The 16,369-nt window shown below is 35.5% G+C and overlaps 2 protein-coding genes across 2 annotated transcripts in view; one reads left to right on the top strand and one right to left on the bottom strand.

Annotated features, from left to right (window-relative positions):
• The window catches only part of LOC140168411 (mitochondrial sodium/calcium exchanger protein-like), a 96,027-nt gene that overhangs the window by 40,367 nt on the left and 39,291 nt on the right, over positions 1-16,369 (top strand). The window contains exon 2 of the mRNA XM_072191798.1: positions 15,427-15,579. Within this exon, the coding sequence (XP_072047899.1) occupies positions 15,427-15,579 (153 nt within the window). The remainder of the gene's footprint in view (positions 1-15,426; positions 15,580-16,369) is intronic.
• Positions 1,152-9,690, bottom strand: LOC140168409 (protein unc-93 homolog A-like). Its single transcript, XM_072191797.1, has 4 exons — positions 8,830-9,690; positions 4,501-4,925; positions 2,891-3,158; positions 1,152-1,911 (listed from the first exon to the last, which is right to left on the bottom strand). Exons 2-4 carry the CDS (start codon positions 4,690-4,692, stop codon positions 1,562-1,564), a joined length of 810 nt encoding a protein of 269 aa, XP_072047898.1. The 5' UTR covers positions 4,693-4,925; positions 8,830-9,690; the 3' UTR covers positions 1,152-1,561.

Below are 16,369 nucleotides of genomic sequence, written 5' to 3'. Positions count from 1 at the left end.
GTCTATAACACTAACGCACTTATACCTCCGTGACACTATCACATGGCATGAAAAGAAACCATGTGATATCATGATATAAAACAAACATGCCAATATTTGTGTAATAGTAAAAATATATCATTCGGTCAAATTTTGACTGATCTATTTCACTCGGCTATGCCTCGTGAAATAGAAATGTCAAAATTTGACCGAATGATATATTTTGTACTATCACACTCATAGGCATGTAATATTTGTATACTGTAGATAGCTACAGGGTGAGTAAAAAAAAGTGCAATAGAGAAAAGAATCCATTTTTCTTTAAGAACCGAGTTGAATCTTTTAGGTTTTAAAACATTTTATATATGATATATCCATTAGTGACCTTGTGTGAAAAAACCAAGGAATTAGCATTTACCGTTTTGTTTTTATGACACGTTTTATAGTGATACACAATTTCAATGTTTGTCCAAGAGACATCTAAAATTTGAATGTCAGCCCACTCTGTGTAAAGGTAGATATGGAACAACTGCCACATTGGCATTGGAATAAAATGAAACACCCGAAGTGTTATTGCCCTTGGTCTACTTTAAGGAGAAGAAACATTATTTGTTGTTATTTTCATTTTCCCTTTACTTTAAAGATGTTTATTCTCTATCAAAAACATAGACAATTTTAGGCGGGTTTTTCAAATGTCAAAATGAAATGCGCGCAAATTGAAGTGGAGGGAATTACAAAATATCCAGTAAATTGGACATATTGGGATTATAAAAACACTTGAGTTGGAGTCGAGTGAAGGACTTAAAGTAATGTTAGAAAGTTTGTTTGAACAGAAAAAAGAAATTAAAATAAGGCAAAAATCAACCTTATTTAAGTTAAAGTCAGTTTCAGAGCTGGTGCCTTTACCTTGCATTGTGTGCTCTCATTCAAAATACATGGTACCTCGTGGACAAATAACGAAATTGGGTATCACAGCAAAAGGACTCATAAATATTAAACGGTAGTCGTGATTCACTTCATATTTTTAAAGAAGGTGGCTATTGAGTGTGGCATTTATAGACTTTTTCAATAATGGGAAAGTTCGACTTGACTCTTGCATAAATATCGATTCTTTGTTCTATTGCACTTTTTTTGACTCACCCTGTACATAGCTAAATAGCTTGTCAGAATGAAATCTTGTTTTGCTCTCTACCATAGATAGCTTGTCAGAATGAAATCTTGTTTTGCTCTCTACCGTAGATAGCTTGTCATGTTTAAATCTATTTTTTTTTGCTGTTTATTTATAAATAGCTTGTCATGATTAAATACTGTATTCTGCTATCTACTGATGATAGCTTAATGTCAGGGTAAAAAAAAAAGGTTAACATAGCTATTTGCTAATAACAGCTTCCAAAAAGATTTGTCCACAAAAGTGGTTTACAAATGATTTATAAATTTGGGAGGTTACCTTGGCTTTTAAAAACCATTTTCTTTTCAGATGATGTGCGATCACACTCGCGCACCTTAAAACTCAATCCCTGCAAATTTAAATATGTGCAACAAATTTCCAAATTAAAATGGCAGAAGCAGCCAAATTACTTTCTTAAGTAAGCAACTCTACTTCAGTTAAATCAGTCACTACATCGTCTTTGTTGGAAGCAGCCATTTTGTGTTCTAGTGTAAGAGGTTGAAGTAAGTCCTTCACTTCGTCAAGAGGTACAAATTTAATTTCCTTTTTGCATTTCTCTTCTTTTTGAGTCTGTTTGATATCATATTCCAGTACATAATAGGTGACCATGGCAAGCACTAAAATTGAAGTTAATATAATCAGCTGATAAAATGTGCATAAGAAGATATTGAGTAGAAATCCTAGTGAGTAGGCGATGTAATGAAAAAATAGATGAGCCCCGTATGCGCCTTCTTTGTTGTCTGCAAAGAGGATGCCAATTAAAGCTGGATAAATAAAATAAGAAAAGAGTCATGATTATTGACATATCACATTCATTTGTTTGTTCATTCATTCATTCATTCATTGAATTCCTTCATTTATTTATTTCCATAATTCACATAAAAATATCAAAATATAAGCACTTCATATCTGAGGCGAAAGGAATCATGACAGACATTATACCCAAAGAGTAATTGGCCTGTGTGTAACTCTATGGTAAATCCACCATTTTCTTTCGTTGCTCATTATGGCAAATAGTGTACCTGCAGCATTTTTCGGCAAGAGCACAAATGGAACGATAACTTGCATTTTGAGTATTACAAAGATTTGCGCACTTAGCAGTGGCATGTCCAGGGGGGCTTTGGGTGCTGAAGCCCCCTGCACTTTATTAAAAATCATGTAAAAGCAGCTGTTTTTGGCGATTTTAGCCATTAAGCCCCCGTATAAATCTGTGCGGGGGGCTTTGCCCCTGCAGGAAAAAGATCCTGGACATGCCACTGCTTAGCATGTATTTTTGGCACAATGTGTTACAGGCAGAATGCAAACAACAACATATTTTGAATCAAAGTTTTTGCAGATGGACGCTTTGAATCCAAATTTGCTGGGCACACATACATTGCATAGTGAAACTATCCAGAGGTACACTATTCTCCCTCCATGAACCACATGCAAACATGGCGGAAATCGATACTCTTTGGTTTTACGTCATTGGTTGTAAGGCAATAGAGCCAAATTAGTTTGATCTTTCGATCGACCATCGATGCTTGGTCGATCCTTATTTATAAAATCCATTAATTGACTATTGTTAATTGTGATTACATATGAATCTGTGCATGTAATGACATTGACCAAATGCGAATTTACCAGTACTTTTAATTAATTGCTTGATAGTTCATTAAATACAAGCATCGGAGCAGCATCGACGGTCGATCCAAAGATCGAACACATTTGGTTCTGATGCCCATGGAATATATTTTCCCTTACCAGTTATTTGTGTTGTCCTTAAAGCTGCTCCTGCCCCTAGTCCAACTACCATCACATATATATCCCAGTCATGAGCTTGGTGTGGTTGCCATAGCAACATCCAGATGAGAAACACTATCTGACTCAGAAAGCCTATTGAGAAGACAGCCATCCTTCCAGTGTATTTAACAGCTGTGCCGGAGACTACTGCACCAACGGCACCTCCTATACCACCAGTTGCCATGACAAAGCCAATGTTTGCAACACCTCTTGTGCAACTTATAAATGACTGGGAATGGGAAAATATAATGATACAAATGTTAATACATATGCCGCCAACCGAGGACAGTGTGTATTGCTATCTAGCTGCGGACGTGTGTATCATGTGTTCATTGCCTAACCATGGACTAAAATGCCAGATTTTATTTGTGTACGATACGAAACGGAATTGTAGCCATCAACTGCTGACTGTATTTTTTACACACATGGTCCGCAATTTTGAGCAAGTATCGCTCAAATGGATTTAGCATGCATTTGAGGTCTATTGCAGCAGTGAGAGACTGAGGACTGTCCACGGTTGCAGGTAAATCCGCAGTTTAGAGTGAAAAATCTTGTGTGTGTCCTCGATTGCAGGCAAACACATGCTCAGCACAAACACAGGACAAACACACAACTTGCTAGATACACAATTTGCCAAATCTGTGATATATGATGATACTGATGATAGCAGTGACGGATCCTGGTGTTTTGAAATAGGCCTGCTCATGAACATTTTTCTGACACGCCCAAATTTTATGGCAAATATGAATCTAAATTGACCATTCTGTAGGAGCCCTGGGGGTTCCCCCCAGGGGCGTAGCAATAGCATCAGGAGCCCATGGACAAGGAGCAGTAAGGGCCCTTTTAACCAGGATGGGATTTACCTTACGGGGGGCCTTGGACCAGGCCAACATTTGGAAGCCCCGAACTCACGTGCCGAGGAAGGCATGTGCACTCAAGTGTGAGTGGCCAAGTTTTGGTTTGGTTTACGTAGGCCTGTAATATAGAGGGGGACTAACATATTTTGTTCCGATGTTTCTAGGACATATGCATGCAAAGCACATGAAAAAATTCAATTTCAGACTATTTTAGCCCCAGATCAACATGGATTCTGCTATTTGAATATGCGCGAAGCACGGAAAATTTTACAATTTTGCCCTATTTTGGCCAAAAAACATGCTGATATTGGGGTTAAAAGAAAGATGCATAGGGCAATTTTGGGGCCCCCAAAGGGCCCTGGACCCAGGCCCATCTGGCCCAATGGTAAATCCGGCTCTGTTCTCCATTTATCAGGCCTTATTTAATTTTCGCTTTTGTGCTCGGGGCCCCTGAATCCTCGGGGCCCATGGACTTCGTCCACCCTGTCCCCCCGTTTGCTATGCCCCTGTTCCCTCCGGGAGTTGATTTGTTTTTCCTCAAAAATGGGGTCACAATTTGAAAACAAATTCCCCCACCAGATGATGGAATGAAAACACCTTGTGCCTTGTTATTCCCTTGGCAATTAAACAGTTGCACAAGTTATAGGGCAACAAATTATTTGAACCCAGCCTCAGAAATGTTGCTCCTAAAAAATTGCTAATTTTTGAACTTACCTCTGTAAATGTTCCAAAATAGAAACCTAGTTCAAGTCCATTCAGTACAATAGCTGGTACCAACAGAGCAAAATTATAAGTTTTCAACTCTTGAAAAACTGGCAGAAGCAAACTTTTAACTTTGTAAGTTTTAGATGGTGCAACGTCACAAAACGATGACAGTGTATCGATTAAAGAAATTGCCAATAGCATTCCACAGACACAAAGTCCAAGGAGAATTCCAAATAAGATACTTGTAAAAGTTGGATCAACACTAATGTTGTGTCCAGTAGCATTGCCGTTATAGTCGTCAGTGTAATGTTTGCAATTCAATAAGGTGCCACCACAGTAATCCAGTGTTTGGTTAACTTGGTTGCCTTGGTTAACTTGGTTGCCTGTTGGTCGCAAAATTCCACCGTAAAGAACAAAGGACGATAATAGGTTACCTGAAATGATAAAGCAGATTCAGTGATAATAATTAGTGACATGTAAGGTTATAACAAAAAATTAGTCAGCAGTTGTGTTATGTATTTTATTGTGCAATACATTGCCTCAGATACTGCACTATTTAACTTGCACTCTCTGCTCAAACTTGGTTGGTGAGAACCGCAAGATCTATGCAATTATTGGCATCATTGACTCATTCATTTACTATAAGATCAATGATTAATATAATGACCCCAGGTTTTTAGGCATGGCTACCCAATGACCCCTTTTTTTTCTAAAATGTTATCATCAAAATGCCACAAAATAATGGGGAAACTTTCAAAATTCTCTTAATTTAGCAAATTTGTATTAGAAATTTGGAACAAGAAATAGAATTTTGCTACATTTTTTCAAAATTTTCTACCTGATGACCCCTTTTAAATTTTTTTTTATACCCAATGACCCCCTTTTTTAGAAATATTATACCTAATGACCCCTTCTTCATTTTGTTTGTACCCAATGACCCCCCTTTTATAAAACAACGTTTTGTACCGATAGGCCCATACTTTGCGACGCCGGTAGACACACACCCGTCACTTCTAAAGTTGGGTGCCCCCCGGGAATGATAGTAAGGTTTCTTGTAAAATGTGCTATTTATTCTTTTTAACAAATACATGTCTTTCTGCTCCAAAACCACTTGCAGGATATGTTAGCACATCTATGCTACTATAATCACTGACCTCTATACATGGATAGCGGGCGGCGACACCACTTGGTGAAAAATGAAACCACTTGGCCGCCATATTGGTGAGGGCAAAAAAAAAAAAAAAATTCACCTCACTGATGAATTAAAAAAATGTACATTGTATAAAGGTATGCATTAAAATTGAAATTAAAATTGAGAAGAAAAAAAAAATCCCTTCCAAAGGCGGCGTAAAAAAAATACCTCAAATCGTCCACGAACAGGTGATTGGTATTGTACTCCTGCCCTTCTACCATGTTGTTGAGGGCAAAAATCCATAGTCCTATTACTTAGTACCTATCCTATTATGTACGTGCCCACTATCCATGTATATACGTCTAGCCCTTTTCTATTCATAGATTATCCATTGTATTTCTTTTGTTCAACGTTCTTCGCCCCGACCATTACCTAGAGTATAATGGAGGTGGCTAGCTGCCCAGAGACCATTATCAACACAATAGCTCAAGATAACGGTCTCGGGCAGCAAGCTAAACAAAAGGAATACCAAGACATTCTAGAAACACTATGGAAAGGATCACAACATACATGTAGAATCTGAGTTAGTTACAAGTCTCAGGTAGAATTACGACTGGAACAAATGCATTTACAGCTCGATTCATATGCAAATTGTTATATGGCAAGAGAAAATTATAGAGGGCTACTGCAGCCCTATAACAGTAATATTTTATTTTATTCCAAATTTCGAGTGATATTTTATATTACACCTCTGGTGCTCAATTAATAAACATCGTTAAATTTATGCAAATTAAAATTTAATTCGCATAACGAAGTAATACTCATAAATAAAACGTAACTGTTTCATTGTAAACTCAGTACATGTATATAAACTTGCCATTAGTTTTTAGAAGGGAATCTATCTTTATCCTTGCCCAACCCAAAAACGCTCAACGGTCCATGCAAATTAGCTACTAGCATAGGCAAGAACCCTCGGGATACTACCCGACCAGGGGAGCTTCGCAACTGACCTGCGGTACTCATTACAAGTCAAGAGGCTGGGGGTGCAAAGCCTTACTGTGACCTACCCATTACGGGAGTACCAATGAACACTGCGTTACTATATTTTTCAAATATCTGGTTAATCAGATTTTTCTAAGATATAAATTTCATGGTGTTTAAACAGATATCGTAGTCCAAACGTTGATAACTCTTTGCTATTTGCATTATTCATTAAAGATTTGAATAACAATGATCACAGGGTGAATACACTCCGGCTGATTAACTATATGCAGGTGAATAACCTACCAAACCACTTCAAATACAGATAATGTCAATTGAGATCAATTCTGTATTGATTTGATAATTCTGGCGTCTGATGAGGTGTTTGTGTTTTTAATTCAAGAAACTAAATTTTGCCATTAAATTTCTCTTTAAACTATTATATCTACATATTTGGTGCAAACAATTTAATTTTGCTCGCCGTATATGTAAGATAAACGGTTCAAAACAGATCATTACCAGAATCGGGGTCTCAACCTCAAACCAACTAACATCTCACCAGTCATGAACAACACGCCCATTATTTCTGATAATGATCTGTTTCTCACCCTTTATCTAATACATAGAGGTCAGTGACTATAATCATAGGCCTTCAAACATCATAGGCCTTCAAGAGTGTTGGCAAAAGGTTAAAGAGCATTGGACCTCCACTATTGTCCAAAATAGGTAACAAAATTTAGTATTATCATAGGCCTTCAAACACTTTGAAGGCCTATGGTATTATTGATCTCTTCCTAATTGCATAGTGTAAGTGTGAAGCCAGTGAGCCTGGCAATTGAAAATGTGCAGAAATAAAGGTTACTCCAAACAGTTGTGGAACATAACAAAGGTGCAAAAAAAAATTAATTCGGATGATTTTTACGATTTTCCAAATGAACAAATCGCTGAATAGGTCTTTAAGGGATGGGGTATGAACGTTTAGACAGTATTTATTGTGGGACATTAGAGCACATCAGATATATCAAATTGCATTCTGAATACGAAGAATGTTCTCTGATATCAAATAATTTTGATTTTTTGAAATTCGCAATGTAATACACATTTTATGGCAAATGATTAAAAATTGATATTTTTGATATTTAACAGTACTCAAAGTAAACTTTATAAATCTGATGATTTATACTTAAAGGAGTATTTCGTGATCCTAGCATCCTCTTTTTATGACATTTTTCAGTATCCACGAAAAAAGCATATTCCCAAAATTTCAGTTGATTCCGATATTGCGTTTGCGAGATATGCATGATTATGTGTATCACTGCTCCATAGACAATACGTTGTAATTTCGTTCTGGTGCACCAGAGCGAAATTCAAATTTCACGATATCTTTGCTAAACGAATTAATCTGCAAGAAATATTTGGTACATAAACATTATGTAGCCAGAGGTTTCCAGTGATATAAAAATCTCAACTTTTTTTGAGAAAAGTGGGGGATGAGGCTGTGGATCACGAAATGCCCTTTTAAAGTGTATGTAGGTGGGATGAAAAGCCGACGATCAATTGAAAATTTTGACCTTTCTTATTGAAGATATGGAATTTTGTTCCCAAAACACACACACAAAAAATAGGTCTTTTTGGGAAAAAATCCATATCTTCAATATGAAAGGTCAAAATTTTCAATTGATCGTCGGCTTTTCCTCCCAGCTACATACACTTTAAGAATATATCATTAGACTTATAAAATTTACTTTGAGGACTGTTATATCTCAAAAATATGAAAAATATCAAATTTTAATAATTTGTCATAAAATTTGTATTATACCGTGAATTTCAAAAAATGAAAATTATTTGATATCAGAAAGACTTCAGAATGCAATTCGATATGTCTGATGTACTCTCATGTCCCATAAAAAATACTATCGAAACGCTCAAAACACTCATTTCAGATCCCTTAAGTCATTGGACTGGAAGAAAGGAAAATTATGATACCGTAAAACCCCGTCTACAAGCATATAGTGTGCTTCTGATGAAAGCTACATTAATCCAGTCGCCATTATGGAGTTTGAGCAAATAAATTACGGATCCAAGCAAATACAAACAAGTATTATTTTAAGACTGATCTATTGTATTGGTATATTAACGCTTACTTCGAATTAATTAAGCTTTTATAAAAAACACTATATATGCTTGTACATGTAGACGGGGTTTTACGGTATTTATTTACATACCTGGAATTGCACTAAACTTCTGAAACCACAGATAAATGCCAGTGAAACGACTAACCAAATCATCAGCTTGTTGCCCTGTCGTAGAAAGCCAAATGCATGGCAGTTGTGGTTATATGTGTGGCTTCGGCCACCCAAAGTGGCGCGATGAAAACTCCCAGCAGAGTCGAAACCGGCAATAAAATGTAGGATTCTGGGTAGAAATTACATGCAATGTAAATACACCAACACAGCATTCCAAAAACCATTGTCCATTTTGTTCCAAGTTTTGCGATGAAAATCGGTGCAAATAGACAGGCTAGAGCATGGCATATATTGTAGATGACGAGGGCTGCTATTCCTCTGGAATCTGGGTGAATACTGCTCTGAAGACTGACTACTGTTACAAATGAGCCATAGGATAAGAACAAACCTCCGCACACACCAAGAAGATTCTTCCAATGCCTTTCCATTATGAGTTGAGAGATATTATAAGCCACACACAATGAAGTATTTTTATTCAAGCTCTGTACAGCACCTTATGATGGATGTTGATGCAGCAGTTTATATACTATACTTTACGGTACTGATCTTTCAATGTTGTTGACTATTGCGATACATATGCTGCTGTGTGGTGAACCATGTAGTTTGATGACTATGTACATGTAGTTCATGTACCATCACAAATGTATCCAGTGCACACTGCACATGCTAGCTGCTCTTCCATGAACTAATCATAATTATTATATTTGAACATAGATCCCAGGATCTTTAGTTTGAAGAAGTAAATATCCAGGTCCAAAAAGGTTTATGATCATGTAATCATACAATGGGGCCAGCAATGGCAATGGACTACTGAAGTTGTGACTAACATTATGAGCCAGATGGCATGTTAGCACACAGGATGTTGTGATACATCAGGGTCTATGGATACATGCATGCGATGCAAACATGCCATTATAAAGATAATTATGAAGGTCGTACTTCAATACTTGATAAATCGAACCTTAGCCTTGACGGTACTAGCCTTGATTCAAGTCTGCTACCTTTTTATCCTTCTCCTTTCTTCCCTTTTAAAAAATTACTTTCACCTATGTTTTCCACTTGTTGAATATACCCAATTAACCATAAATGCTGAGTATATCCCAGGGGGAGTATATATATATATATATATATATTGCTTGTATATTAATATTTTGCATGTATCCAGGGAAGTGTCACTAGATGACATTTCCCTGTATCTGTATAAAAATGCATCATCTACAGAAAGCCTAATGTTGCCCATACACATTCAATTTGATTGATTTCAAATATCAAAGATACAGTGGATACAAACTCTATTTTGTATCCACTCCTGCCTCTAAGGTCCCCAATATTGATCAATAAATTGATCGTGTATATTAGGGCTTGGAACAAATCTACAAAAAGTAATCAGTATGTTATATAATATTTGTTTGACATAATTATAGTGTGTTCCAAATGAGAGCATGTTTTAGGCGAGTTACAATATGGGCGAGTTAGGTAAAGGCCAATTAAAAGGCGAGTTACCGCCCACAGAGTCAGACTATTGACCTACTTTTTCACATGCCGCAGTGTTGAGAAAATATTCGTGCCGGTTATATCCCAAACACCCACAGAGGTGATAGTTTACGGCGAGTTTTGTAATTATTACTTGATTTTGATATGAAAGTAATACGATAAACTTGTCGTCATAGGCAGTAATGTGTTTGTATTAAAAGAAATAACAAAAATAATTATTTAAGTACCGTACTGACGCGAGTATAGTCCCACCTTCGAGTAAAGTCCCACCCCCAATTTTTTTTTTTAATTTATTTATTTTTTCAGAAAAAAAAAAAAAAAAAAAATTTTTTTTTTTTTTTGTTTTTTTTTATTTTTTCGGCTTTGGAGTGTCCCAGGACCTAGACCTAAATGCTAGGATCATTCATGGTTGACCTAAAAAAAAATTAAAAAAAAAATTAAAAAAAAAAAAAAAAATTCAAGATGTTTTGTATTTTTAATATGAAAATTGATACTTGGTATTCATGTCATAATCTATTAATGATTTCAAAATGCATTCAAATTCAATGCATTTTGAAATCATTAATAGACTATGACATGAATACAAATTATCAATTTTCATATTATAAATACAAAATATCTTGAAAATTTTTTTTTATTTTTTTTTTTTAGGTCAACCATGAATGATCATAGCATTTAGGAAATTTTGAAATTGAGTATAGTCCCACCCCCAATTTTGAAAAATGTTCACCCAAAAGCGGGTGGGACTATACTCAAGCGTCAGTACAGTAATAGAAATACTATTTGGAAATTGCAGCAAGATTTGCAGATGTTTTATTTGAACAGTACCAGTTCACCAGTTTTGCTAGTTTTCCTAATCTTTGGGCTAAATTAATAGCATCGTGAAGGTCATATATATCATTTTATACTGACAGCTTCGGCATGTACTTAAATACAGCTTGTATGTGCATTGTGTTCAGTGTGTACATAGGCTATTTACTTTTCAAATCTTGTGACAAATAGTGCTTGGTGATGCTTGTATAAGGTATTATAGACAAATTATTAGAATGCATGTGCACCATGGCCCAGGTTGAATAAAATAAATAAACATATGAATGAATATTTTATTCCCTGGATTATTTTTGTTGGGACAAAATAATGATATAGTTTGACGCTTTGAAATACAGTTATGTTAATCATAATAAAGTTACAAAGTTAAAAAATAATATCGAAATATTGTAAAATCAAACATTTCCCCTCATAAGTTGCAATACAACATATTGAGGAAATTGATATGACAGATTTTTAAACTTTGATATGGAAAGATACCCCAGCCCTGTTGTCTCACAAGAGAAGATGAGCAGAAGTCTTTCTAAAAAAAAAAAAAAAAACTCTAGGTATGATTACGAAAATGTTTTAAATAACTATTATCTACAAAAGTTTTATAACCATGTTTTATATAAAATGTTAACATAAAACGTCTTGTGTTATGATGTGAAGGGTTAATATAAAAACAGGGAAAATCTGTTCCAACTGACCAGCAGAGAACAAAGGATAAGCAATAGATCAGATTATTAAAATCAGGGAAAATATGACACAACCTCCAATGGGGTAATAACAAACGTATAAAGTTAAAAACTCTTTTAACTTTGTTTATACTTTTTGTGTTATTCCCCTATTGGAAATCGATGTTGTGTCATATTTTCCCTGTTTTTAATTGTGAACTTGACTTACTCATTCTTTCATTTCTCTTGACAATTTTTCATTTGCCCACCCTATTCCTTTTAAAGGAATTTTTATTAGATATTCCCATGGGTAACACTATGAAGTCCCAGTGGTGAGTTACAGTAACACTATGAAGTCCCAGTGGCGAGTTACAGTAACACTATGAAGTCCCAGTGGCGAGTTACAGTATGCCAGTGAGTTAAAAATGTGTATTTTAAAAGTACTGGATTTTTTTACTAATAAATCAAAGCTGCTGGTCCAAAATCAGCAATATATCAGTTCTGATTTTTCTCTCTCTTCTTAATTTCCAATTTGCTTGAGTCCTCATTTCTCTATATCATATATTTCTCTCGGGCTTGCAATGGTCTTGGGAATTTAAATATAGAGGCAGTGCTACTGTCGCCTGTGCATAGGCCGCACTCTTCTTCTGGTATAAATAAAATCCGAAAAAGTTATATAAATAAAAGTTATAAAACATTTTAAACACTTTTTAAAACTTTTTAAATTAATCAATCAATTGATTGATTATTCAACTATTTTATTTACCATGAAAAATATAAACAAAATGTGATAAACAAGCAGCCAGTAATATAAAAGAAACATATTCATATCTCACTACTCTTGAAATAAAAAATTCATACAAATACATTTTCATCAACATCAGTGGTGGCCACTGTGAATTTTACTGATATACTGAAATCCTTTCTTTTGTTTTTACCATCAAAAACAAAAATATCAAATTATATGTGCCAAAGTCAAAACACATAATGCCTGTACAGTACTTGATGGTATTTGTAATAACTATTGATTGCAATCTTTCAAATTAAGGCTGGAATGAAGTTATAATAAACCCTTTTGTTATAGATATCTAGTTATATTGGTACAAGTATCAGTATGGAACGGACATGAGTCAAAGAATACATTAATGGTATCAAATTTTTTTAATAATCAGTTTTTGAATTTTGACCAAAACTGTGCATCTTTGGTTCAAAATTGTTCAGACAGAATAACAAAATTATATTTGATGATTATCATCATAACTAAAACCATCTTCTGAAAGACAATTGTTTTTCCCCACAAATTTTAACGTTGGTTTTGAAGTATTTTGAAGTTACTGTATTTTGAAAAAGAAAAAACTTCCCAGACAATTGTGAGGTGATTAAGTGGAATGAGACGTATGTCAGGAGTATTGAGTTCTAGGTACAATGTATGTAATTCCTTTTGTTAATAAATTCACAACTCGCCTCTTGGACTTTTCGGAAATTCACAACTTGCTGCGTGGACTTTCCGGAAATTCACAACTCGCCATGTGGACTTTCTGGAAATTCGCAACTCACCACGTGGACTTTCCGGAAATTCACAACTCGCCACGTGGACTTTCCGGAAAACACTGCAGGGGGTAACTCGCCATTTTAACTCACCTTTTTCTAAATTGCCTATTTTTTAACTCGCCAATAACCAGGGCCAATAACCTGTCCTTCCAAATGAACCAGACAAGTGCACTTTTGAAGCCCTTTTTAGACCAACATGAGATTATTGTGTAAATAATATTTATATGTAAAGTCTCAAAGTTTGCTTTATATTATTAATATTATCACAAAGTTACAGTGTCTCAATGCCAAGGACAACCTGCCTACAAAAATGATGCTTTTAAAAATAGCTCACTTGCATCCAAAACAAAGTTTTATGTATACTTTCTCCTATACCAAGCTACCATGGGTACAGCTGAGACCAGATATTTTACACAATGCATTTCTTCCCTGTACTGATTTGCAAATAATTACAGGGAAGAAATGCATTGTGGGAAATGCAATGTACATCTTTTCTAGGTACAGCTTTAAAGCTGTATTATTATATTTAAAATATTCAGATTTCCAATTGGTTTTCGATTAATTTTTGAAATCCTTGCATCACCAAACCGGGGTACTCAGTACAAATGATCATACGGGGACGTGCCGCAAACATGGCTCGCATTTTCAGCCTTCTGGTATATCAATGACCCCTTTTTCAAAGCCTATTTTGGTATATGAATGGGTCCTTTTTCAAAATTTTCTCAATTTTTTCGGAAAACAGCCCAATTTTTCCTTAATCTAGCCAAAATTTTCCCAAAATTTTGGGAAAATTTGTAAAAAGTAAGACAATTTTGATATAAAATTGGATCGGTTGAGCCCATATTTATTGGTCGAGCTATGAGTTTTAAAATATTTTACAACTCATAGCGAGACCAATAAATATTGGGCGTAAAGCATCCAATTTTATCATTATTATGTTTTGGATCCAATATTAGCACAACTTGGATCCATCAAAACATAATAATGGGTAAATTCGGCTGAAAATTTTGACTTTTGGTATATCAATGGGTCCAAATTTCTTGAAAAGTTGGTATATTTATGGGTCTACTTCCAAAATCTCAGCGACACGTCCCTACCAAAACCAAACTTGAGTACCCCCCCGGGCACCAAACATCGCCATCAACCCGATATATTCTTATATACTTGGATCATACTGGCAACTTAGCATGTATTGATACCTCCAGGGGCATAGACAGTGTTCGAATTAAGGAAAAATAAATGGTTGTCCCACGGACAACCAGGTTACAATTGCTGGTTGTCCGTACTTGGAATATTACCATCAGCTAAAAGATATACACGTACAAAGGTGAGTTTTGGCTACAGATTTATGGTTGTCCGGCGGACAACCAAATCAGTATTTTTGGTTGTCCGGTGACTTTTGTAGTTGTCCCGGGCGAACGGACAACCAAAATTTCGAACGCTGGGCATAGAGTACCGAAGTGTGACATCATAAATTTTTTTTTTTGCATTTCAGCATTTTCATGACCATATTTCAGTAGAACATGATGAAAAACATCCACAGTCGCTATGAACCAGGCCAATTTACACTGATTTCAATGGGGCTAATTAGGTATTCATGCGGCCATATCTCGGGCCCTCATGATCCGATTCCCACCAAATTTGGACTGTGTATGTTTTTCATCGTGCTCCACCGATACATGGTATTCAAAATGCTGAAATACAAAAAAAAAAAAATTTCTGTGACGTCATCACTTCGGGTGGAAAGGGTGGACGAAGTCCATGATGTGCCCGATGGTTCTTGTATGGGCCCGAGCAAAATCGAACATGAAAGTGCGTTATGGATAGGGCTGATAAAGCAGATGTTAACGGGCTGCACTGCTCCTTGTCCATGGGCCCCCAAAGCTCTTGCTATGCCCCTAACTACCTCACATCTTGAAGCGCACAAAAATTGTAAGGATATAAGATTTGGGCCATATGCATATAAAAATAAATTAAGTTTGGTAGTGAAATTTGATCTGAAGTCAGTTTATTTTATGTGTATTTTTTTCTTATTTTCTCTCTACAGTGTTCCTACTACCATAAATTGAACCATTCTGAGCAATGTGCTTTCATCAGGAACAACTCAGATTGCCATATAGACGATGGATTCATCAATTATCTGGAATTTGTCTTCTGTAGATTTCCTAAACAACTCATACCTCTAGCTTTTGTATTTCTGGTAAGTTAAACAGTTAGGTCATCTTCTGAATGAACACTCAAATGAATTTGGGTTATTATTTTTCCAAACCTAAAATTAAATTTATTGGCATAAGGCCCCGACTTGTGTTAAAGCCATATTATAACATTTTCATACAAAATAGATTGGCATTTCTTTGCCATAAAATGTTAGGTTTTACTGTCAGATATATCCCATTTTAGTTTTGAGCCGAACAACTACGGCAAAGCAAAGAATTTGAATTTACTACCAACGCATATGTCGCCAATATGTACCACTCCTTCGGTCATATGTTATGGTACGACCCTTTGTTGTGTAGATCTCGGTGGCGGCCGCTCATTAAAACAATGTGTTATGAACATCGTGTATGCGTTCGACTAATAATTCCATCGTAATAATAAAACGCTGGTTCCATCGTTTTATTCAAAATCTCGGATTTTGACAAAACTACATAGCACCTAGAGTCTTGATTTTTGCAGGGTATATTGATTCAATAAAGTACAATATAATTATGTAAAAAAATGAATTTTAAAAAATCAGTGAGGGCGTCCTCCTCAGCAAATGTTATAATATGACTTTAATCAGTTTGGGGAAATGCACCCAGTCGCTGAACTACTTAATGTTAATATTTTGGCCCCTATTCATAGCTTTGACTCTATTCATTGGTCAACTTCTGCATGGTCCTGGTGCTTCATCTGGCCCTCCTTTTGGGGTTAGGCTTATTCATGTGTTGTTTTCAATGCTGGTTCAATTTTTAATGTTTTTTTGTGCTTGGTAAATTTATTTATTTGAT

The sequence above is a fragment of the Amphiura filiformis genome, chromosome 13 (assembly GCF_039555335.1).
Source record: "Amphiura filiformis chromosome 13, Afil_fr2py, whole genome shotgun sequence".
Classification (NCBI taxonomy): Eukaryota; Metazoa; Echinodermata; class Ophiuroidea; order Amphilepidida; family Amphiuridae; genus Amphiura; species Amphiura filiformis.
The sequence above is the reverse complement of the archived record's forward strand: the minus strand, read 5'-3'. Positions and strand labels throughout refer to the sequence as shown.

Excerpts from the sequence above, each read along its gene's own strand:
- LOC140168409 (XM_072191797.1), bottom strand. The coding sequence starts at position 4,692 with ATGCTATTGGCAATTTCTTTAATCGATACACTGTCATCGTTTTGTGAC. Across the intron at positions 3,159-4,500 it reads ATTTTGGAACATTTACAGAG|TCATTTATAAGTTGCACAAG; the intron begins GTAAGTTCAAAA and ends TCCCATTCCCAG. Across the intron at positions 1,912-2,890 it reads AAGGACAACACAAATAACTG|CTTTAATTGGCATCCTCTTT; the intron begins GTAAGGGAAAAT and ends TTATTTATCCAG.